Below are 25,859 nucleotides of genomic sequence, written 5' to 3'. Positions count from 1 at the left end.
CACCAGCTGAAATTAAGCACTGCTCGGAGCCATTTTACAGCATGGGAAAAGTGGGCAATTGCGTAGGCCCCCGAGAAAAAAAGATGGAGCCTATCAGAAATGAGGTCCTTGTGTGTGAATTAAAAAAAACAGATTTTTTTTTAATTTGTCAGCTGGGCATCCTTCACAGACCTTGGGATGTGTGTTGTCCGCCTGCCCAAAGTTTAACCCCTGGAGTCGCAGGTCATTAAATAAAAAAAGAGCATTTCCTAGGTCTCACCTTACTTCTGGTTTATTTTACCTGACCATTCTGTCTTTACCTGTCTTTACCTCTCTTTCTACCTATCTCTATAGCTCGGTCTTACTCCTGCCCTTTCAGTCTCTCAGCTATGTCTGCTTTACCACTCTCTCAGCGTACCTCTATCTACCGCCAGCATCCTCCATCTCCCTCACAACATCACCTCTCCATCACTTTCTGCGTACCACTCCATCTCAGCCTCCCCAGACCCTCTCGCTGCTCAATGCTCATCTCTCTTTAGCGCTGTCTCTATCCATTCCACACATCTCTCCACTCCCTCAGCCCTTTCCCTCCTCCACCACTCTCTACCATAGCTCTCTGCCTCAGGTCTCTCATTCCCTCATCTCTCTCTGTCCCTGATCTCTCGGTATACCCCACTGTTGGCTTGTTTGTCCAGTCTACACTCTCTCTCTCTTTCTACCACTGTTTGCTCATCTGTCAGAATTATCAGATTGTGGGTAAACGCGACAGTCAGATTTGGCCCAATACATTTTAGCAGGTGGAGCATGCCAACATGTAGCAGTTGTAAAATAGTCTGTAAATACCAGGACATGCCGATTTTGGCGCGGTAAGGACCAGAGTTTTTATGTTATTTTACAATTCGGGGGGGGGGGGGGGGGTCATAATTCGCATTATGTATCTCTCCTGATAAGTAGCAATTTTCAGAGTTTTGTTATGTATTGGGTGCAATAAATTACACTTAAATACCGAGGTAACCTGTAATAGTGACCCTAGTGTTTACCGTAAGTACTGAATGGGCATTCCACAGGTGGGAATTCAACTTTTCATAAGTTAAAGGGAAGTGACTAGAGTTCTGGCAAATATCTTTTATTTTTCCAATATATCTGAGTTAGGTCCCGTTGACGACCTACCTTATATTATTACAAGATTGATAGCTCTGTTGTTACGGTTCACACTTTGGTAATTGATGGTTCTGCCAAGACTTCCTGGCTGGTGCAAGCGGTTGTCGGAATGAGGCACCCTGTGGTTTTACACAAACCCACAGTGGTTTCTTTGCAGGAAGGAGCCTGCCCTCTGGGTTTCCCCCATCTTTGTGCCCAAGCCTTTGTCTGAGGGATGCAGATTACCATCTCACACAGGAATATTTACAGAGGCTGTAATTAAAGCAATTAAGTATCATCTTCCGGCCTCTGCACACATGATGGTAACACAAGCTTCCTTTGCCACGGGGCATGGCCTACTTCTGTGAGCCATGACCTTCCCTCTGCATTGTGGATGAGACACAATGGAGAGTCTGTGCTCCTGGAGAGGCGTTTCCCACAATGCAACCTCTTTTTCTGCTCTTACTTCTCTCTCTTTAACTCGATCTTTTACCAGTAAATCTCAGCGTGCTGTGATTTTATTTTCTAACCGTGTTTTTGGCAATCGGTGCTCTTTTCAATGTAGACCCGTGCCTAAGAATGGTGCAAGTACTTTCAGTGCTCTGGGCAAATGCAATTTTGCTTCCGGACAGCTCACAAAGCACAAAAAAATACAAATGCCCAGGCCTATAGTAATCTTTTTTTATCATTCCTACATGTATCCAGAGGGCTGCTGCCTTACTTGTCCTTTTAGAACCTTTTATCCTTACTGTGCCTCACTTCACCATCCAAAGCTCATTATTATTGAAAAATTAAGCATTAAAATTCAGGTGAACCTATCCACTGTCCTCATATTTGTCTTGTCTGCACTAACCTTAAATCTGAGTGCTGGCATAAAGTTTCTTGTATAAATACATTCTGCTGTACTGTGATAGAAGCGGATGTATTCTTCGCACCACCAGTAGGTGGCGTTCTGCGGACGTGTCTTGGCCTCCCATCATCTCCCAGAGCTCTGCAGGACAGCACAGGTGAAGATGCACCTTTTCTGCTCTAGGGCCGGTTGCCCTTTTACTGACTGTGTATTAATTTTGTTTTGTTTCAGTTTTATGTTATTTTTCTCAGCTGCTCCCAAAGATTGTATTCTAAATATAAAGTATGTTCTCAAACGTTTTTTGTGCCGAACTGTAGTGGAGGGTATTTTGTGAACGCCAGGGCCGGTCTAAGACAGCTGTGAATCCAAATATGATGAGGAACAGTCAACTGTTGTGAAACTCTGGTTGGATCACAGCCTTTGCCATGTTTCCTCTTGGTGAAGGCAGGCTTTGGAATTGTACCTGTGACCTTTTCAATGGCAGGGGCCAAATTACAATACTAGGAGGCTCCCTAGCGCCCCATCATCTGAGGGTACACAGTGCCCCTAAAAGCAGCAATGGTTGCCTCATTTGTGGATATCTAAGACTGAAAACACAGACACAGCAGCAAAACAGACAATGTCTTGGTGCTCATTTCTGAAAATAAAAAGGGTAGTTTATTAATCAGAACCCCAGCTTTGGGGATAGCATTTACTCAAGGCCCCACCTCACCCACCTGATGCAACAAGGGGGAGGGTGGTCCGTTTGATTGCCATCCGTACCCACGCACCAGTGGCTTCTTGGCGCTAGGGGTGACCTAATATAAAACTCTGCAATCCGATGCCTAAATGTCGTTTGAGGCTAAACCATGCATAGTGCAAATTTCCCTTCACCCTTTAAAGTGAGGCTATGAAAGCAATAACATGAAGAGTTTTTTTTTTATATTAGGCAGATGTTCAGGCCTGAGACAGTTAGAAGTGGACCCATTTATTCAGGTTAACTGGTTTGTTTTGTGACAGAAGTAAGTAGGTTGATGTGAATGTGTAGAGACGTTCAGAAGTATTCTAACTTTTCTATAATTATCTAAGGAGTGAAAAAAATAGATGTTTTTTTCTGCTTGTCATTTTAAGATCGAAAAATAGAACAAAAGAAAATCAATGTCACATTTTCCTTACCTCAAACAGCCCCTTCAATTATGGTCCACGACCTGACCTGCCTTTCACCCCCTCAGCTGTTGGCTTTGGCAGTAGGCATTGTGAGTCAGAACTCAACTGTAACAGCTTAGTACAGTTGAGTTCTGACATATTTTTGTTACAATAGGCGACTTGGTGCGTCACAAGTCTCAGACTATAAAGAAATGATCGACTGGCGTTTATACAGGGTTCACAGAATCTCGTATTATAACCAAAAATTAGAGATGGACGTTTATACAGGGATTGCAGAATCCGGTGTTTTAAAATGAAATATGCAAAATATTGTAATGGGCATGTGTAACACCATAACAAACCAGTCTCCTCCCTGTTTGATGAACACATCTACAAAGAAAGTATAGCGTCAATATCAAACGCTTGCCTTTTGGAACTGGAGTCCTAGGATCTAATCCCATCTTTGAAATTAGGCCAAAAATATGATTCAAGGCAAATCACCTTATTCCTTTTCCTCAAACTGTAAATATGTGTAACTTAAAAAAAAAAATACAACAAATATAGATGAAAATGTAAATATGTATATCCTGTAAGAACAAACGTATTATTGTGCTATCTGATTTGTAAACTCTCCATACCTACAAATCATATGTTTTCATAATCGCGTATCAGCCAGACCTCACAAACGCAGTAGTGTTATTTATTCACTATATATGTGTGTCTGTGTGCTATTTGTATAGTGCAAATCTAACCAATCGCAGTTCAGAGTCAAAGGCAAAGATATACTCAAGGAGTGAGTGGAGGGGAAGTCGGGTTTTGGGAGTGAAAGTGGGCATGGGTTGAGCACCTCATGCTAATGTTCTACAAAAAGGGCTCCTCTGCTCAATGAAACAGTTTTTGCACCCAGCCTTTTCTGTAGCTGGTACTGATGCCAACTACGTTGAGTGCGTTGGGATAAACTCCATCTTAAGTGTTTCTCAAGACCCTTTGTAGTTCACTAGACAAACTCAGTGTAATGCACAGTGTTAAGGCATTTTTTGAAGTCACGATTTGGAAATATTTCAAACACCTCCTCGCTTCCGGAGAGACAGATCAACATTTTTGAGATTGAAGTTTTCTGACTCATATTTTCAAACTTACAAAGTTAAAAATGTTATGTGACAAACTTTATGTAAAATAAATGCTTTATATACAAGATTCAAAAGCTTGAAAATATTACATGAGAATTTATACCCATTAAATAACTCTTAATTGTTGGCCAGTAAATCCGTAAATGCAGTAGTTACCACATTGCTTCTTCCATGCTGTGTAGTTCCTTGACCCCTAAATTTACTCATTCTCAATCCTTTACCCTCGTCCCAGTTGTAATTGCTTCTTTTCACTTCTTTTTGTTCTTTAGATCTCAGTGGAGGGTTTTCTCCTTCTCAACAGTGACAGATATCCCCTACTGTCAAAATCTAAATCCCATAGAAAACATAGGTATTTAGATGTCGGCGGACGAGATATCCCTCATCGAGATTTAAATCAGGCCCTTAGTTTTTCAAACTTTGTTTCTCACTTTTTACATTTTTCCCTTCAGTTTGAACCTTCAAGGACGCATGGCTAGGCCATAGCACATTTCCTGCTCTTTGCAAGGTGTTTCTCTTTTTCTGACACCTTCTGTGAACCACCTTAAACTGTTTACAGCAACCTTAAGGTGTGGTGAACATTTATATTCATGATAGTTCGAAACATACCTATGTGTGTAACAGCAGATAGGCAGTGGAAATACACGTGTGGCCTCTCCAAGCCCAGGCACACAGTTTGAATTCATTTTTTTGTATGTAATGAGATATCTGTATTTTAGAGTTATGCAGAAAAAGGAAACACTGACATTCACAAATCAACAATTTGGAATGAATTAAAAAAAAACACAAAAAACCCATTATATTAGAATAATAAGTACCTAACAGTTCTTAATTGTAATTGTTGAAATGCTTCAATTTTTCTGCTTTCTGAACCGCACTTTTCTGCAAACTTTATTCCACCCAAGCCAGTAATACAACAGACTGGCTAAATATACTGCTAGAGGGTAATACGGCTGAAAGATTACACAACAAAACTGCTAAGTATACTGCTGTGTGATACTGCTGAAAGATAATACAACAGAACTGCTAAGTATACTGCTGTGTAATACTACTGAAAGATAATACAATAGAACTGCTAAATATTTTGCTGGGCAATACTGCCGAAAGATAATACGAAAGAAGTGCTGAATATTTTGCTGGGCAATATTGCTGACCTATGGTCCCAAAAACTGCTAAATATACTGCTGGGTAAATACTGCTGAAAGGTAATAGCTAGGGTCCTAAGAATTTACTGCTGAGTAACACTGCCGAAAGATCAAGGTGCTCAGGTATTCATTGTGCTAAAAAACGCGTCACATGACAGGAGCGTCAACAGTAGGGGAGCTGACATTTATTTCACTTCTGGAGGACGTTTTGTTTGTTCCGAAAACATAACGATTTCAGATCAGTACTAAACCAGATCACAATGTGTGCAATAACAAAACGAACTGCTTTTAAACTTTCCAGGCTTCCTATGCGTTTACAAAGCGTTCTCATGTCCCATAAATTGCATCATGCTGCCCCCTCGCGACCAGGGGGAAGATAACTCCTTCGTTCAAAGTGAAAATCGGAAAGATGTAAACTAACCGGATTTTGCAGCATTGAAAGAGGAGTTAAAACTCGACGATGTTTCGTCTCAGCCAGGACAAGGGAGGGGCGTGCATTATAATTTCTCGCTCTATTTACTCCCTCCTGGTGCTCGGGCATTCCATTTGCAAACTCGGAATTATTTTTGTAGTAAATGTTTGCGCTGCCATCTGTGATCGGCAGGTCCGTGAAACCGGGCAATATTAACTTTTATATACAGAACCTCGAAATGCAAGGAGGTCCGGTTTTTAGGCCTTTATGAATAGGTTCTGCTAACGAAAATGTCGCCTATTATTATAATTGGACTAAGCCATTGCTACAGCTGGCCCACATCCTTCTTATGAATCTGGGACTAATCAGTGTATGGCTTTGTTCTGTCTCCTGTATTTGGGAGACATGAAATAACAATTGGGTGCCTGCCACGGTTGAGTGATGTGTGGTTAATGTTCCCAAGGGTCCTAATTAAATGGCAAATCTTATTTTGCGTGCCTTATCACTAAGGGCCTAATCATTGTTCAGCTGATAGAATGAAAGTAATGCTGGTAAAGCGAATAACTCTTGGAGGACTCTTTGTAGAGGGGGCCGCAGGTTAAGGCGCTAAAAGTTGGGGGCTCATCGGTGCTGTGTGCATTGTGGGAAACACTGAGGGGCTCATTTCGACTTTGGTGGGCGGCAGAGGCCACCCGCCAAAGTCCCACGTCAGGAAGTCTGCCTATGCTGCCGTCCCTCTACGGGCCCCAGTGTGAAACACACCACAACATTGATGCTGGCAATGTTACGGTGCATTGGGTGCAACAGCACCCCATCACGCTTCTCACTGCCCGTAATTCTGGCAGTGAAAAGCGCATCGGAGCTGTCCATGGGGGCCACTGCACTGCCCATACCAAGTGCATGGGCAGTGCAGGGACCCCATGGTGCCACCGACGACCCCTTTCCTCCAGCCTTTGCATGGCGGTCCGACTGCCATGCAACGGCTGGCGGAAAAGGGGCCTGGTAAACTGGAGAGCAGTGCTGCTTGCAGCATTGCCCTGGCAGATTACGACTGCCGAGACCGCCAGGATGTCGACCGCTGTCAACCTGGCAGTGCCAGGAGTTGGACCCTGGCGGCTCCACCACGGTCGTACCGCCACTATCACGGTGGTCCGACCGCCATACTCGTAGTGAGGACCTGAGTGTTCTGGGGTTAGTCTTTGTGGTTTGAATTTTTGTGGGGCATCCATTAAACAGAATCCTGTCGGAGTTAGTCTTTGTGAGTTGAATTTTCGTGTGCTATCCATGGGACAGAATTTTATTACAGGGATGATCATTGTTGGCCGATCACCCTCCAGCTGATCGTACCCAAACGTCACATGGTCAATATTTTTAGGCTATTCCTCATACTGTTACATTTTCAAACCAATTGAGTTCAATTCAAATTAACTTTATCCTGTCGTATTGATGTACAAAAGTAGAATACAATCATATACAACACCACCACAATAAATCAGCACAAATTCATATTAAAATCTTTAAAAAAAATAAAGATAAAAAATCAAAATAGGGATAAAATACATATCACAAAGTGCTTTGGCTATGATAACATCAATTTAGAGGCCTACCCACAAACTTAACTAGACCAATTGACGTACAACTGATCAGTGGCAGTCACTTTTTATAGACTCTAAACATTTCACGTTATTCATCATAGGCCAGGACAATTAATGGACTGCTTCCATGATATACTACCGATTGATGCTGAATCAAAGTGGGCTTCAGAGTATTTGTCCACTCTGTGCATGACAAGTGACTGTACAGGTAATTATGGAACAGCTAATCCATGCTCTGCCCCTCATGGTACTGTTTTCATATGGCTAATTACAGGTATGGCATAAGCTTTCCTGGGGCCAAAGTCATCAAACTGAAGCTGGGACTTAAATATGTCAATGACCTGTTTGACATTTTTAAATAAGTCATGCAGGAAAAAGACAACCAATCCAGCTCACGTCGTCGTTTAGTGCTATTAGTCATGCTGGCTGCTTTCTTAATAATAAAAAGAGCATCTTTGCTTTAATGTCTATAAGTGGGTATTGCAGCATGAGCCTGGAGTCCTGCAAAAACAACCACCAGCACAAACTAAACTTTAAAGTTTTTTTTTTACTGAAAACATACTACAGGTTTTGGATGAAGAAGTGGAACATCGACAGATAGAATTAAACAACTAATGCAGATATTGCCCCAGAATGCCTAAATTTCATGCCATGTGCTTGCTTAGATTCTCATCTACAGTGACATTTCTCGAAATATGTCTATACGTGCTGACACATGGGTACCCTGGACTGGTTATGATATATTGAGACATCTTTAATTTAAGATTACAGTTAACCTCTCTAGATCTGTTCATTTTTTCATATCTTTAAACCTCAATTGCTATTTGTTTAGCTTACTTTTGTTTTCTTTTCAGGATCTGTCCATGTATATAAATGAAGTTAAAAGGGACAAGGAAACATTAAAGAAAATCAGTGATTTTCAGAGTTCGATAGAAAACTTGGTAAGTTTGACCGGGTGATTGGTGGTTGCCTTAGGCGTAGAGCATGACAATCTGTCTTAGATATGTCTTAGATGCTGCATAAGGACTCACTAGCCTGAAAGACTTGTCCTGGCCTTTTCTGTAAGAAGCTGCTAGCTAGAAGTACATTATTCCAGTAGCTTCATGATTACCTTGACAATATTGAACTGTGCACAGTGCTTTGAATGCTTATAGTTTTGTCTCTTCTCATAAACTGGTGGTCTCTTCCTCTGCCATCTAGCTGTTTCTCTATGTGTATGTTTATCTGTTATTGAGTCATTCTATTCCTGATATCTGCCATTTCTCCCTGTATTTATTCTCTCATGTTTCTTGCAGTTCTTGTCTCCCACTCGATTGTCATTAGTTTGCTCCACTTGAGGGTAGTCGCCACGCACTTGTCTTGTTTGAGTGTTTATTTTTGCCTGCAGCTGGTCTCATGAGACCCTTATGCATGTTTTCTGCACTTTCCTTTGCTCTATATGCCTGCCAGTCTCTTAATGCGGGTCTTTCTCACAGTTTCTTCACCTAATATTGCCCAACAATTATGTTTGTCGAGGGCGTGTTATTCTCATTTGCCTCTTTTCTACAGCAAGTGAAGCTGGAAGAATTTGGCCGACCGATGATTGACGGAGAACTCAAAGTTCGCTCTATAGTGAACCACACAAAGCAGGATAGGTGGGTATATGAGAGGCATTCAAGGTGTGCATGTGAGGTGCATAAGCGTTTATACATAGCTGTGCACTTTTTGGGAATGGCCAGAATGATGCCACCATCAGAAGCTCATCAACTTAGTAGATAATTTTGTAAAGTGATCCATTTTAAGAGAGTTTTGTTTATAGTGTGTTTATCATGTTTTGTTTATACTTTCACTATAATTAGAAGGACATAAGAGGGTGAAAATGGCAGATGGTTTCATTAGAAGATCATGGCCTGATTCCAATTTGGAAGGCGCGGGGGACACAGGACGTTTGGAGCCAGAATTACTCTTTCTGGGCGCTATTGCTGCCTCCGTACCATGCAATTGCTACTTTGAAAAGCCAGAATGGGGATTAATACGAAGATCCATGAATTATTTTGGCTTTTCCTTCAAGTTTATTCCGGGGATGATTTTGTGCACCCATTCATTCAGCTCCTAGGAAGAAGAATCTGTGCGCTAAACAATAGAAAACACTGGGTGCAAGTCCTCCCTCAGTGAACTTGGGGCTGAATGACTAATGTCTTCCCCTGAGCTATTGCTTCGTTGGCCTTGGAATCGAGCCTAGTTTGTGATAAAAAACAAATTAATTCTACCTGAAAACACTTCGAAGATGTTCCTGAAATCAACATTCTTGTTACAGTGTCAAATATATATATATATATACATATATATATATATATGTTTTAATTAGTCTGTGCAGTAAGAGGTGCTGCACATCTGGTCTCTTACCTGATCCTTGTTTTGAGAATTGTTTTTTGGAGGATGCGCCTTTTTTAATGTGTACATGAAATGAGGAATGTTTGTACCTCGCGGGACTTATAGATTTGCAGTGGGCTGACAAATGTTTTTGAAAAGTGAACCACTGACTAAAGACTTTTTGTTTCAGGTATTTATTTTTGTTTGATAAAGTGGTGATTGTCTGCAAAAGAAGAGGCTACAGTTATGAACTGAAGGAGATCATTGAACTGCTCTACCATAAAATGACTGATGATCCCATGACCAACAAGGACATCAAAAAGGTAGATGGACACAATCATCTCTTCCATTGCACTTGCAATCACCTGCTTGACCAATGCGAGTAATCGTTGCCTTACCAGAAATATACCTTTTCAGTAAAAGTGATACTCCTGAGTGCACAAGGAAGGCACCATTGTATCCAAAATGTTCTTCTGCAGCATTGGCTGTCAGATGTCCCGGTGATGCCAGTTTGACTGCAGAATGTGCTGCAGCCCTTATCATTATTGGTGGTCATCATTCCTGAGACAACAATCCATCACCCAATCTTCTCAAGAAACTGGTCCTCTGCTCTGGTAGAAGTAGGACATTATTACTCGATTGTACATTTTGTTCTTCTTACTGTCTGCTGTGCAATAAAACTTAAGGTACCCCCCTGCAAAGTAAATGGAGGGCCCCCCCCTTCTTTGCCCACCACCTGCCAGTTTTGCTGTGGGGGGGCCCTAGAGGTCAGGGGAGGGAGGGAGGCTGAGAGGGCTTATGTTATGCCACTGCTTACTGTGGTGTTTGGGGTTTTTTTTGTTTGTGGTGCTAGTATATAACCTTTAAACATGTATGCATACTTGATGGTGGGTGTTGTATTGTGTTGTTAAACTTTTATTTAATTTTGAAAAAAATGGTGTTTTAGGTAGTCTCTGAAAATTAATTGGGTTTGTACATGCAGGTTGCATGTGTGTGTCATGTTTGCTTCATCTGGATGCCTCCTATCTTATAAATAGTCTTGGCATGCAGGGGAGACAGCCATGGTGATCTTTGGGAAGGCCATCTTTATTTACAGGGTGGACCGAAATGTTTTGTGGCCTTTGGCACAGCAGAGACTATAGCATTCTCATTGATAATGATAATATTTATTAACATTGCTGCCGAGTAAGACTAAGAAAAGAAACCCTTGTGTAATAACAGAAATTGATTTAATTGATCTAATTACTCCTACAACTCCAGGGAGTCCACCCTAAAAAAAAGCAGGCAAATAATTACCCCCCATACGGCAGCAACCCCCATACACCAAGTGGGATCTCCTGTAGATAGGGAAGGTTTTGGAGAGTCCTCATCAGGAACTAAGAAGACCAAGAGCAAATGTCCTTCCAAAACCCAAAAAATAAAACGAACTATAGGGAAACAACCAAAAGATTGTAAAAATTCGGATCCAATTAAAACCTGTTTTTTGCAAATTGAAGATCAACTTAGAGACATCAAAAAGTTATGCTCATCAGTTCTGGAGAGAGTGGCCATTCTCGAGCAGAAGGTTGAATCTATAACGAATATAAAACTTAAACCACCGAAGGCAGAATCTCAGAACATCCATTCCATCCCTGAATGCCTACCAGCTCCACCTACTCATCAGCACCAGAACCTTAGAATATCTCCTGCCCAGAACCCAACCCAAAAACCTTTGAACATAGAGGCTTCACAGGATTCTACAAACCTACAGTATCAGTGGGGCACAATCAAACGGGAAGGCCCGCTGGGCCAGGAAAATATAAGTACTCAGGTAGCCTGCCCAAGGATACCACTGGCATGTGCCCCCTACGTTCTAATTTTGGAAAATGTCCCTATATTGGATAGTACCCTCCACGAGTCCCATATGTCACTGCTGAATAAGGTGACTCATTGGGTAGGAAAACACACAGGAGGGCGGGTTGATTTCCACAGGGACATTCTAACTGTAAAAAGGGTACCTTGGGTTGGCTCATCCACTAAAACATCACCTGGGGACTGTATAATAATAAACTTTAGAACCCCCTGGACTGTTAATGTTTTGTATCACCACCCCTCAACTGTGAGATCATCTGTAGGGCCTATAAGAGTCCAACGTCTCACCAAGTTTATCCCTCCACTATCAAACCCATGCTATTCTGATTCAACCTACTTTGGGAATCAGAATCCCAGCAACCTTGGTCTCTCTAACCCCTCTGACACTGCTCTGACATTATCTAATAGGTATGAGACCCTGACCTCACTGGAGCATTTAGATTGACCATCACTAACTGAGCCATCCTTGCAAGGCCCCTGGAGACAAACGTACTCCCACAGTCCCCCTTAGAATCAAAAGGAGTCCCTGATATACGTGATACACAGGGTATGACACCCCTAGGGATCATTTCATGGAACGTTGCAGGTCTAAAATCAAAAATTGGAAACCCTGATTGGATAGATTTAGTGATGGGAAACCTTATTATTTGTTGCCAGGAGACCTGGCTCACAGAACCACCACATATTAATGGTTATACCACATATTATGTTCCTGCAACCAAGGCCCTTGCAGGTAGAGCTAAGGGCGGTCTGGCCATCTTCTTATCTGTGGAGGCTGGAGGGATGGAAGCACGTGTTGTAGGCATATCGCCTTTTTTTCTGGCCCTATCTCTGAAACTAGAAGAACCATTCGATATACTACTGATCAACTACTATAACAACACTTTTGATAACTCGGACATTAGCGTGGTCAGTAGTTTGGAGACCTTAATACATAAGGTAACAGTATCCAGTAAAAAGGACATAAGAATAGTCTGGGTTGGTGATTTTAATGCCCACCTCCGCGAGCCAGAGTTCCTTGACTGCGGTGGACTCCTGGATGAGAGTGACAACCCCATTCAACACTTCAAACATTCCCCGTACGGGAACGCTCTTAATTCTTTGATAACAGTAAACTCTCTGTCCTTTCCCACACCTGCTTTTAGAGGGATACCAACATTTGTAAAGGGGGACACTCATACCACTATTGCCTATATTATCCACTCTAGAGAATTGTCCCCTATTACAGGACAATTCAGGGTTACCCTGACCTGTTTTAGTGATCATAATCCTTTGTCCATTGTGATTAACTTAGATCTGACAAATGATTCAAGAAGAGGGAAGCAACACCCTGCCATGAAGCTCTCATCCCAAAAGGGGCTTACAATCAAATGGGGGAAGATAAACAGTAATATTTTTTTTAGAGATTTATTTTTGAATAAATGGCCAGACGTTATGACATCCCTGGATGAAAATAAGGCCCCACGTGAAATTATTCGTGCATTCTCCTCTCTGACAAAATATATGGCGGAGCAACTACAGCCTCAACGAGCTAATAAAGCCCATGGGCCAAGATGGTTTAACCACGCATGTACCACATCCCTAAGCAAGCTAAAAAAAACAATCAAAGCATCTCCCAAAGATCTACAAGCAATTAAGATTGCCAGGAAAAACTATAAAGAAGCTCTTGCCGAAAGGAAAGTTGAACTAAGTGAATCTGCGTGGGAGGAATTGATGGCTGCAAGCAAAACCAAAGATACAACTGCATTCTGGCGTGTGATCAACTCTCCACTATTGAGCGTTAAATATGAGACGCCCATGGACACTGTCATCCCAGCCAAGACCTGGGTGGACTATTTTAAAAAAACTTTCGCCATAGAAACAAATACCCATTCAGAAATACTAATTTGTCTAAAACCTGCAGGTATTGATCAGCTAAGTTTGGCTTTTAGTAATACTAAAAGTGTGGATGACGTTAAACAAGCAATTCAAGATAATCCATCTGAGAAAGCCCCGGGCCCAGACAGAATTCCTGCTGACTTATACAAGGCACTTCCAGACTTCTGGGGTCCACTGCTAACCAATGTCATGAGATCGGCTGTGGTAGGCCCTCTAGTAGACTCATGGAAAGAAGCGATCATCGTCCCGATTTTCAAGAAGGGAGATAGGGCAAGACCCCCTGTGCTATCGCCCAATCTCTTTGCTGGACAGCTCAGTCAAAATTTTAGGGCGAGTAATTTTAAATAAGCTAGAAGAATGGGCGACTGATACTCACTCCCTCTCAGAAATACAATTTGGCTTTCGCCCAGGGGTGGGCACAGTCGAACAAACCCTTAATTTGACACTTTTAGTCCAGAAATATACTAAAGCCAAAAGGGGCTGTATACACTTAGCATTTATGGATCTCTCCTGCGCCTTTGATACAGTCAGCAGGGAGAAATTGTGGAAGGTAATGCTGGGTATGGGCGTGGATAAAGATATAGTTATACTACTTAGTAAACTCCATGCCTGCACAGAGGCTCGGGTCTGTTACTCCCGGGAGGGAGGCCTGACAGAGAAATTCCCCTCACTAAAAGGGGTCAGACAGGGATGTGTTCTTGCCCCCTTCCTCTTTCTCCTATATATAAATGGGCTGGAGAAATTTCTTGGTGAATTAGGGAAAGATTCCGCAGTTATCAATAACTCCCCAATTCCTGTACTTTTATATGCAGATGATGCAGTATTAATTTCAAGGACAGCAAATGGCCTCCAGATTTTATTGAATGCTTTTAATACCTTTATGAGGAACCTTGGTCTAAAAATTAGCAGAACTAAGTCATTTGTTATGAAGTGTGGTCCTAAATTAGCAAAAACAAAAGAATTCACTCTAAATGGGCATGACATACTTAAGGTCCCACATTTTACGTATCTGGGGGTCCCTATTGATGTTGATTTTAACTGGAAGTTTTTAGTTAATATACGCTTAACACAATTCCAAAAAACCATTGAAGCTGTTTTTAGGTTTGCAAGAAGTCTTCGGCATAAACCTGTTAAGGAAATGATGACTGTCTTCACTTCTAAATGCCTCTCTGTCGCGACATTTGGAGCTGGGGTCTGGGGGCTTGCAGAATGTTCAGGGCTCCAGATTATAGAAAATAAATTTATAAGAAGACTACTATCAGTCCCCCAATCTACACCAGTAAAGTTCTGTCATAAAGAAGTAGGTTTAAGATACATATCTAGCTATATAAAACTTCAACCTCTTATACTGTGGGTAAAAATCTGGACTAATCCTGAAGCGCTTCTATGTAGAAAGGTGATACAGGACTGTCTCCTTCTGTCACGATCTCTAGATATACCCTGGCTTAGATATGTTTATCTTTCTCTCCTATCATTAGGATTAGGAGATTTTTTCCTCAAACCAGATACTCTAATAAGACAGGACATTAAGAAGGTCAAAGACATATTCTGGCAGAATAATCATGACATGGACCCAGTCTCTAGTTCAATGAGACTATGGACAAGTTATGAGACACAACAACTTCAACCAAAGCTGTATCTGACCATCACTAATCATGAGCGACAAAGGTTTTTACTCACAAGACTACGTCTAAACACCCTACACTATCTGGTAGCATTCCCAGTTGCTGGAACCTGGTTCAAGGACCTCCCTCCCTGTTGCTGCGATGGAAAGACATCTCAAAGTACATTACATTTTATGCTTTTTTGCACTTTATATACTGCTCCAAGAAAAAGATTTTTACGTCCCCTATTTCAGTCTAACAGTATTAGAACTAGCCAACTTGCTTACTCCCACTTACATGATTTGGGAAATATGGACATAATCCAGTACTAAATTTTATATATGCTGCTTTTGGTGTTCGGAAAATGTATTAACTACGCTTTCAGAAATTTTTATGATTGTGAAATCTGTATGTTATTTATATATTTTATATCTTTTATGGTCTTTTTTGCACCGAATAAAGTAAACAAAAGAAAAAAGATAATATTTATTAAGCGTACGAATGCCTGAAAGCATCTTGGTGCTGATATACATCCGATCTAAAGTGGCCAAAGATTCAGAGAGGGGATGAGAAAAGCCAGGACTTGAACATTTTTCTATAATAAATAAGATTCTGTTGATTCCTAAGCTCCCAAGGGAGTTTATTCCACAATAATGTACATGCGGAATAAACAAAACTCTTCCCTCTCCCCAACCCCCTCCATGATGCTTTATTGCATCTTGGTATGGAAACTGTTTTCAGTGCAGCTGAGCGCAGAGTTCTCCTCGGTGTATACCAACTGAACTTTGTTCCTCAATTATTCTGTGCCTATCCTGTGAAGTGCAATATATGCTGTGCAGAGAGCCTTAAGGGCTGCACGTTTCTTATCTGGAACCAGTGAACCTCCACTAAGTGGAGACTCAGAGACTGATTGATACTTGGATATGTTTTTGAGGAGGCGGTGTAGGAAGTTGGCTCTGTATGTGCTATTTCAAAGTAAGGAATAGCATGCACAGAGTCCAAGGGTTCCCCTTAGAGGTAAAATAGTGGTAAAAAGAGATAATACTAATGCTCTATTTTGTGGTAGTGTGGTCGAGCAGTAGGCTTATCCAAGGAGTAGTGTTAAGCATTTGTTGTACATACACATAGACAATAAATGAGGTACACACACTCAGAGACAAATCCAGCCAATAGGTTTTGTATAGAAAAATATCTTTTCTTAGTTTATTTTAAGAACCACAGGTTCAAATTTAACATGTAATATCTTGTTTGAAAGGTATTGCAGGTAAGTACATTAGGAACTTTGAATCATTTCAATTGCATGTATACTTTTCAAGTTATTCACAAATAGCTATTTTAAAAGTGGACACAGTGCAATTTTCACAGTTCCTGGGGGAGGTAAGTTTTTGTTAGTTTTACCAGGTAAGTAAGACACTTACAGGGTTCAGTTCTTGGTCCAAGGTAGCCCACCGTTGGGGGTTCAGAGCAACCCCAAAGTTACCACACCAGCAGCTCAGGGCCGGTCAGGTGCAGAGTTCAAAGTGGTGCCCAAAACGCATAGGCTTCAATGGAGAGAAGGGGGTGCCCCGGTTCCAGTCTGCCAGCAGGTAAGTACCCGCGTCTTCGGAGGGCAGACCAGGGGGGTTTTGTAGGGCACCGGGGGGGGACACAAGCCCACACAGAAATTTCACCCTCAGCGGCGCGGGGGCGGCCGGGTGCAGTGTTAGAACAAGCGTCGGGTTCGCAATGGAAGTCAATGAGAGATCAAGGGATCTCTTCAGCGCTGCAGGCAGGCAAGGGGGGGCTTCCTCGGGGAAACCTCCACTTGGGCAAGGGAGAGGGACTCCTGGGGGTCACTTCTGCAGTGAAAGTCCGGTCCTTCAGGTCCTGGGGGCTGCGGGTGCAGGGTCTTTTCCAGGCGTCGGGACTTAGGTTTCAGAGAGTCGCGGTCAGGGGAAGCCTCAGGATTCCCTCTGCAGGCGGCGCTGTGGGGGCTCAGGGGGGACAGGTTTTGGTACTCACAGTCGTAGAGTAGTCCGGGGGTCCTCCCTGAGGTGTTGGTTCTCCACCAGCCGAGTCGGGGTCGCCGGGTGCAGTGTTGCAAGTCTCACGCTTCTTGCGGGGAGATTGCAGGGTTCTTTAAAGCTGCTCCTTTGGATAAAGTTGCAGTCTTTTTGGAGCAGGTCCGCTGTCCTCGGGAGTTTCTTGTCGTCGTCGAAGCAGGGCAGTCCTCAGAGGATGCAGAGGTCGCTGGTCCCTTTGGAAGGCGTCGCTGGAGCAGAGTTCCTTGGAAGGCAGGAGACAGGCCAGTGAGTTTCTGGAGCCAAGGCAGTTGTTGTCTTCAGGTCTTCCTCTGCAGGGGTTTTCAGCTAGGCAGTCCTTCTTCTTGTTGTTGCAGGAATCTAAATCTTTAGGTTCAGGGAAGCCCTTAAATACTAAATTTAAGGGCGTGTTTAGGTCTGGGGGGTTAGTAGCCAATGGCTACTAGCCCTGAGGGTGGGTACACCCTCATTGTGCCCCCTCCCAAGGGGAGGGGGTCACATCCCTAATCCTATTCGGGGAATCCTCCATCTGCAAGATGGAGGATTTCTAAAAGTTAGAGTCACCTCAGCTCAGGACACCTTAGGGGCTGTCCTGACTGGCCAGTGACTCCTCCTTGTTATTCTCATTATTTTCTCCGGCCTTGCCGCCAAAAGTGGGGGCCGGGGCCGAGAGGGGCGGGCAACTCCACTAGCTGGAGTGTCCTGCGGTGCTGTGACAAAGGGGTGAGCCTTTGAGGCTCACCGCCAGGTGTTACAGCTCCTGCCTGGGGGAGGTGTTAGCATCTCCACCCAGTGCAGGCTTTGTTACTGGCCTCAGAGTGACAAAGGCACTCTCCCCATGGGGCCAGCAACATGTCTCTAGTGTGGCAGGCTGCTGGAACCAGTCAGCCTACACAGATAGTCGGTTAAGTTTCAGGGGGCACCTCTAAGGTGCCCTCTGTGGTGCATTTTACAATAAAATGTACACTGGCATCAGTGTGCATTTATTGTGCTGAGAAGTTTGATACCAAACTTCTCAGTTTTCAGTGTAGCCATTATGGTGCTGTGGAGTTCGTGTAAAACAGACTCCCAGACCATATACTCTTATGGCTACCCTGCACTTACAATGTCTAAGGTTTTGCTTAGACACTGTAGGGGCACAGTACTCATGCACTGGTACCCTCACCTATGGTATAGTGCACCCTGCCTTAGGGCTGTAAGGCCTGCTAGAGGGGTGTCTTACCTATACTGCATAGGCAGTGAGAGGCTGGCATGGCACCCTGAGGGGAGTGCCATGTCGACTTACTCATTTTGTTCTCACTAGCACACACAAGCTGGTAAGCAGTGTGTCTGTGCTGGGTGAGGGGTCTCTAGGGTGGCATAATACATGCTGCAGCCCTTAGAGACCTTCCCTGGCATCAGGGCCCTTGGTACCAGAGGTACCAGTTACAAGGGACTTATCTGGGTGCCAGGGTGTGCCAATTGTGGAATCAATGGTACATTTTAGGTGAAAGAACACTGGTGCTGGGGCCTGGTTAGCAGGGTCCCAGCACACTTCTCAGTCAAGTCAACATCAGTATCAGGCAAAAAGTGGGGGGTAACTGCAACAGGGAGCCATTTCTTTACACAAGCCCCCCCCAGCCCACAGGCCAGGAGACTCAGCCAAAGCTGGGAGAGTCTTCCTAGTCTGTCAGGCGAGGAAGAGTAGAGGAAATAGGCTGGTTTGTTGCAGGGCCTACTCTGCCTTACATCCTCCTGTTCAGGTCATTCCCTCTGGGGAACTGACCCACTTCCACAGTGATAGGACCTAGTCTGAACTGCCTCTTGTCTGTGCTTTTTATGTCTTCACCCATTTTCTCTATTTTGGGGTTAGAGGTATCCACCTCTGCTAATCTTATCTTAGCCAGGGTCACCCCTAGCTTACCCAAAGAGGTTACCCAGAGCTGGAGTAACCCCACCATGACCAACAGGGTCAGGGGGCCTAACTTGCTATTTGGCATGGGGTCAGACCACCATGCCAAGGATAGTGCAGCCATAAAGGCTAACACCCAGCAGAGGCCACTGACAGCTGTCAGTGCCCAGAACCACACCTTTAGCTCTTCACCTACACGGGAAGGGGCTAAGTTAAAGGCTTCTTTGGGTTCAGGGTGCCTGTCTGCTGTATTAGAGTGGGGGGTTACCATATCTTGTAGTAAACACCCTTCTTCCACTCTTTCTTCTGTTAGCTGAGGAGCCACCCACTCAGGCTTAACAGTTGCCTGACTAGCCAGGACTTCTTGTGGGTCAGGTTGGACTTTATGAGAGCCACTTTTGGAGTTCTCCCCTACTGGAGCAGAATCTCCTTGGCTTGCTGGAACCTTGGCTAAAGGTTGTCCACCTTTCCTACTCTGTTTCCTTTTCTTTTTCTTCTGGGGCCTACTTGCATTTACTGCAGAGGCAGGCACTCCAGAATCCTTGGGAGAGGACTGGCACCGGACCAGTTCCTCTCTTGGGCTCTGACTAACCTCTGGGTAGTCATTTCCAAGGAGACAATCAAGGGGGAGGTCTGTACTGACTACCACCCTTCTCCAGCTAAAAGTCCCACCCACTTCTATGGGCACAAAAGCCACAGGCCTATCAGTGACCCTGTCTGGGCTAACTCTTACTCTGGCCATCTCACCTGGGATGTACTGGTTTGAGAACACCAGCCTGTCATGCACAATAGTGTGACTGGCACAAGTGTCTCTCAGGGCAGTGGCTGGGATTCCATTCACCTGTAGGTGGTGGAAGTGTCTACTTCCCTCTGGAATCTCCAACTCACCTGTTGGGCCCTTTTTCCAGTGGAAGGCTATGAAGACCTCCTCATCTGAGGAGTCATCTCCAATGGCTACACTGGTTACCCCTGGGATTTTGCTAGGGGGTTTGTTTTTGGGACAAGAAGTGTCCTTGGTGTGGTGCCCTGTCTGTTTACAGTTATGGCACCATGCCTTAGTGGCATCCCAGCTCTTACCCTGGTACCCACCTTTGTTTTGGGTTGTGTCTCTGGGCCCACCCACCTGGTCTGGTTTTTGGGGGCCTACAGGGGACTCTTTTTCTTTGTTTCGAGTGTCACCCACTTTCTCCTGGGGAGGCTTTATAACCCCTTTCTTTTGGTCACCCCCAGTGGAAGTTTTGGTTACCCTAGTCTTGACCCAGTGGTCTGCCTTCTTTCCCAATTCTTGGGGAGAAATTGGACCTAGGTCTACCAGATACTGATGCAACTTTTCATTGAAGCAGTTACTTAAAATGTGTTCTTTCATAAACAAATTATAAAGCCCAACATAGTCATACACTTCATTTCCAGTTACCCAACCATCCAGTGTTTTCACTGAGTAGTCAACATAATCAACCCAGGTCTGGCTCGAGGATTTTTGAGCCCCCCTGAATCTAATTCTATACTCCTCAGTGGAGAATCCAAAGCCCTCAATCAGGGTACCCTTCATGAGGTCATAAGATTCTGCATCTTTTTTAGAGTGTGAGGAGTCTATCCCTACACTTTCCTGTGAACATTTCCCAAAGGAGAGCACCCCAGTGAGATTTGTTCACTTTTCTGGTTTCACAAGCCCTCTCAAAAGCTGTGAACCATTTGGTGATGTCATCACCATCTTCATATTTAGTTACAATCCCTTTGGGGATTTTCAACATGTCAGGAGAATCTCTGACCCTAGTTATGTTGCTGCCACCATTGATGGGTCCTAGGCCCATCTCTTGTCTTTCCCTTTCTATGGCTAGGATCTGTTTTTCCAAAGCCAATCTTTTGGCCATCCTGGCTAACTGGATGTCCTCTTCACTGGAGTTATCCTCAGTGATTTCAGAGGTGCTGGTCCCTCCTGTGAGGGAGCCAGCATCTCTGACTATTATTTTTGGAGTCAGGGCTTGAGAAGCCCTGTTCTCCCTAGATAGGACTGGTGGAGGGGATTCTTCCTCCAGTTCACTATCATCTTCCTCTGTGTTATCCACAGAGGGGTTGGCTCTATCATACTCTGCCAACAGCTCCTGGAGCTGTGCTTTGGTAGGTCTGGAGCCCATTGTTATTTTTCTTATGTTACAGAGTGACCTTAGCTCTCTCATCTGGAGATGGAGGTAAGGTGTGGTGTCGAGTTCCACCACATTCACATCTGTGCTAGACATTATGCTTCTAAAAGTTGGAATACTTTTTAAGAAACTAAACTGGTTCTAGAATCTAATTCAAACTTTTACAAACTTTTAAACTCTAAAAGAAATGCTAACAGGGACTAACACAAGGCCCTAGCAGGACTTTAAAGAATTTAGAAAACTTTTCAAATTGCAAAAATCAATTTCTAATGACAATTTTGGAATTTGTCGTGTGATCAGGTATTGGCTGAGTAGTCCAGCAAATGCAAAGTCTTGTACCCCACCGCTGATCCACCAATGTAGGAAGTTGACTCTGTATGTGCTATTTCAAAGTAAGGAATAGCATGCACAGAGTCCAAGGGTTCCCCTTAGAGGTAAAATAGTGGTAAAAAGAGATAATACTAATGCTCTATTTTGTGGTAGTGTGGTCGAGCAGTAGGCTTATCCAAGGAGTAGTGTTAAGCATTTGTTCTACATACACATAGACAATAAATGAGGTACACACACTCAGAGACAAATCCAGCCAATAGGTTTTGTATAGAAAAATATATTTTCTTAGTTTATTTTAAGAACCACAGGTTCAAATTTAACATGTAATATCTTGTTTGAAAGGTATTGCAGCTAAGTACATTAGGAACTTTGAATCATTTCAATTGCATGTATACTTTTCAAGTTATTCACAAATAGCTATTTTAAAAGTGGACACAGTGCAATTTTCACAGTTCCTGGGGGAGGTAAGTTTTTGTTAGTTTTACCAGGTAAGTAAGACACTTACAGGGTTCAGTTCTTGGTCCAAGGTAGCCCACCGTTGGGGGTTCAGAGCAACCCCAAAGTTACCACACCAGCAGCTCAGGGCCGGTCAGGTGCAGAGTTCAAAGTGGTGCCCAAAACGCATAGGCTTCAATGGAGAGAAGGGGGTGCCCCGGTTCCAGTCTGCCAGCAGGTAAGTACCCGCGTCTTCGGAGGGCAGACCAGGGGGGTTTTGTAGGGCACCGGGGGGGGACACAAGCCCACACAGAAATTTCACCCTCAGCGGCGCGGGGGCGGCCGGGTGCAGTGTTAGAACAAGCGTCGGGTTCGCAATGGAAGTCAATGAGAGATCAAGGGATCTCTTCAGCGCTGCAGGCAGGCAAGGGGGGGCTTCCTCGGGGAAACCTCCACTTGGGCAAGGGAGAGGGACTCCTGGGGGTCACTTCTGCAGTGAAAGTCCGGTCCTTCAGGTCCTGGGGGCTGCGGGTGCAGGGTCTTTTCCAGGCGTCGGGACTTAGGTTTCAGAGAGTCGCGGTCAGGGGAAGCCTCGGGATTCCCTCTGCAGGCGGCGCAGTGGGGGCTCAGGGGGGACAGGTTTTGGTACTCACAGTCGTAGAGTAGTCCGGGGGTCCTCCCTGAGGTGTTGGTTCTCCACCAGCCGAGTCGGGGTCGCCGGGTGCAGTGTTGCAAGTCTCACGCTTCTTGCGGGGAGATTGCAGGGTTCTTTAAAGCTGCTCCTTTGGATAAAGTTGCAGTCTTTTTGGAGCAGGTCCGCTGTCCTCGGGAGTTTCTTGTCGTCGTCGAAGCAGGGCAGTCCTCAGAGGATGCAGAGATCGCTGGTCCCTTTGGAAGGCGTCGCTGGAGCAGAGTTCCTTGGAAGGCAGGAGACAGGCCGGTGAGTTTCTGGAGCCAAGGCAGTTGTTGTCTTCTGGTCTTCCTCTGCAGGGGTTTTCAGCTAGGCAGTCCTTCTTCTTGTTGTTGCAGGAATCTAAATCTTTAGGTTCAGGGAAGCCCTTAAATACTAAATTTAAGGGCGTGTTTAGGTCTGGGGGGTTAGTAGCCAATGGCTACTAGCCCTGAGGGTGGGTACACCCTCTTTGTGCCCCCTCCCAAGGGGAGGGGGTCACATCCCTAATCCTATTGGGGGAATCCTCCATCTGCAAGATGGAGGATTTCTAAAAGTTAGAGTCACCTCAGCTCAGGACACCTTAGGGGCTGTCCTGACTGGCCAGTGACTCCTCCTTGTTATTCTCATTATTTTCTCCGGCCTTGCCGCCAAAAGTGGGGGCCGGGGCCGGAGGGGGCGGGCAACTCCACTAGCTGGAGTGTCCTGCGGTGCTGTGACAAAGGGGTGAGCCTTTGAGGCTCACCGCCAGGTGTTACAGCTCCTGCCTGGGGGAGGTGTTAGCATCTCCACCCAGTGCAGGCTTTGTTACTGGCCTCAGAGTGACAAAGGCACTCTCCCCATGGGGCCAGCAACATGTCTCTAGTGTGGCAGGCTGCTGGAACCAGTCAGCCTACACAGATAGTCGGTTAAGTTTCAGGGGGCACCTCTAAGGTGCCCTCTGTGGTGCATTTTACAATAAAATGTACACTGGCATCAGTGTGCATTTATTGTGCTGAGAAGTTTGATACCAAACTTCTCAGTTTTCAGTGTAGCCATTATGGTGCTGTGGAGTTCGTGTAAAACAGACTCCCAGACCATTTACTCTTATGGCTACCCTGCACTTACAATGTCTAAGGTTTTGCTTAGACACTGTAGGGGCACAGTGCTCATGCACTGGTACCCTCACCTATGGTATAGTGCACCCTGCCTTAGGGCTGTAAGGCCTGCTAGAGGGGTGTCTTACCTATACTGCATAGGCAGTGAGAGGCTGGCATGGCACCCTGAGGGGAGTGCCATGTCGACTTACTCATTTTGTTCTCACTAGCACACACAAGCTGGTAAGCAGTGTGTCTGTGCTGGGTGAGGGGTCTCTAGGGTGGCATAATACATGCTGCAGCCCTTAGAGACCTTCCCTGGCATCAGGGCCCTTGGTACCAGAGGTACCAGTTACAAGGGACTTATCTGGATGCCAGGGTGTGCCAATTGTGGAGACAACGGTACATTTTAGGTGAAAGAACACTGGTGCTGGGGCCTGGTTAGCAGGGTCCCAGCACACTTCTCAGTCAAGTCAACATCAGTATCAGGCAAAAAGTGGGGGGTAACTGCAACAGGGAGCCATTTCTTTACAGGCGGGCTGTTGGGTTCTGCAGAATCTGGAGTTTATTTAGAGAACGCTGTTGGATGCCCTGATGGGGGGCATTACAATAGTCCAGCCTGGACAACACCAATACAATCACCACTGATTTGTGCAAATTTATAGGGAATAAAGGAAGTAATTTTTCTCAAAGTTTTTAAAATGAAGAAACAGGCAGAGGTAAGTTTATTTATCTGATCTCTAAATGAAAGATCAATTCCAAAGATAATTCCCAGGTTCCTTATTTTCAAGACCGAGTAGGAAGAGGGCCAAGAGTCTGGGGCCACCAGGATGAGTTGCAATAAGAAGGACCTCCTTTTTCTCCGAGTTCAGCTTCAAGCTCATTGCTCATTAGCTGTATTGCCTTAAGACATTTCAGTACTAGTTTAGGTTCTTTTTTTCTCCCAAGTAACAAAGTGAGTTCATTGTATTCACTCACCCCAATTTTACTCTGCTATATGACTTGTCAGCGTTTGCTTTTTACCTCTCATAGATATTGTGGGCATCCCACATCTTCAAGAATCTATGAAAAGCCATTTTCTCCTTTTCAGTTACTGTGACTTGCAGATGTGCTTGCATAATGCCTGATTAGTTCTATTTCTGCTTTGATAACATACAGAGATGGCTTGCCAAGAGATGACGCAGGGGTTGATTCTGGGGTTCCATAGATGCTTTAGATGCTAGATTGTGCTTCCTCTACCATACCACCCAGATAGACGAAGGGTAACTTCTGAGGGTTGTAGTGTTGGACCAGCCCATATAATCCAAATAGGCTGACATAATAGAAAGCATTTTATTTGTAAAAGGAAAGCACAGACCAGGAGTTTTGTATCCCAGTAGCATGAGTTATCTGGTAACACTATGGCCCTTATTTCTGAGTTGTGTGGAGTGGTAATTTTGCATGATTTATTTAGCCAAACCACCCACATTTAGAGGTGTTAGTGGGTGCCGTAAGCTGGAGGAAAACGTAAACAGAAAAGGGCAGAAAATCTGGACCAAGCACGTGGTAGAGGACATGATAATTATGGGGCCCGCCTGTTATTCCCCATTCAAGGCTAAGCTCATGCTGGACGGTAACCTCGGTGGTGACACTGGTCAGAACGGGTAACACTAGGTCTAATATCACTTGCTCTTGCAAGTAATCATCTCAGAATGAGAGGGTTCTTTGCTGAGGACGAATGAATTGGCGCGTGCAAGGCTATAATTATTTGCAGCGGAGTGCTCATCCTGCTTCTATGCAGTCTCCAATATCTCGGTCTGTTTTTTGTAAAAAAAAAAAAAACTTAAACACATTTGTTCCAGCGACTTTTCGGCTTGTATCTATTAGACATGGTTATTAGGGCATGAAAGAGCTCCAGAAGAAACAGCTCAGCGGGCAGATGGCTCTCTCAGTGAGATGTCCTGTAGTTAGAATCACGGTTGTGCAGTGCAGGAAAAAAAGCCAAACGGATGCTGGGAAAAAAGACAGGGTTAGTATCACAAATTGTGTTGAAGGAAATTCGAAATTTAGAAATACCCTTTGGAATAATGACTGGCTAACCCACCAAATCTGCCAATTTCGCCATCTATTTTTGACAACCATTCTGGCCCATGTGTCTCATGGGTTTCTTTTCTAACGATTAGTATTTCCAACTCCAACCCTCCTTTGTAAGAGTTATGATATATTGTGCTTCAAAAAAATGCCTTTCATGTTTATCC

General features: G+C 44.3%; 1 protein-coding gene across 2 annotated transcripts in view; it reads left to right on the top strand.

Annotated features, from left to right (window-relative positions):
- Positions 1-25,859, top strand: part of VAV2 (vav guanine nucleotide exchange factor 2) — a 708,430-nt gene that overhangs the window by 601,443 nt on the left and 81,128 nt on the right. For both annotated transcript variants that reach the window (XM_069241562.1, XM_069241561.1), the window contains exons 12-14: positions 8,228-8,314; positions 8,922-9,007; positions 9,916-10,048. In XM_069241562.1, coding sequence (XP_069097663.1) covers positions 8,228-8,314; positions 8,922-9,007; positions 9,916-10,048 — 306 coding nt within the window. The remainder of the gene's footprint in view (positions 1-8,227; positions 8,315-8,921; positions 9,008-9,915; positions 10,049-25,859) is intronic.

This window comes from Pleurodeles waltl, chromosome 6 (genome assembly GCF_031143425.1).
Source record: "Pleurodeles waltl isolate 20211129_DDA chromosome 6, aPleWal1.hap1.20221129, whole genome shotgun sequence".
NCBI lineage: Eukaryota > Metazoa > Chordata > Amphibia > Caudata > Salamandridae > Pleurodeles > Pleurodeles waltl.
This window is presented reverse-complemented; position numbering and strand designations above follow the sequence as displayed.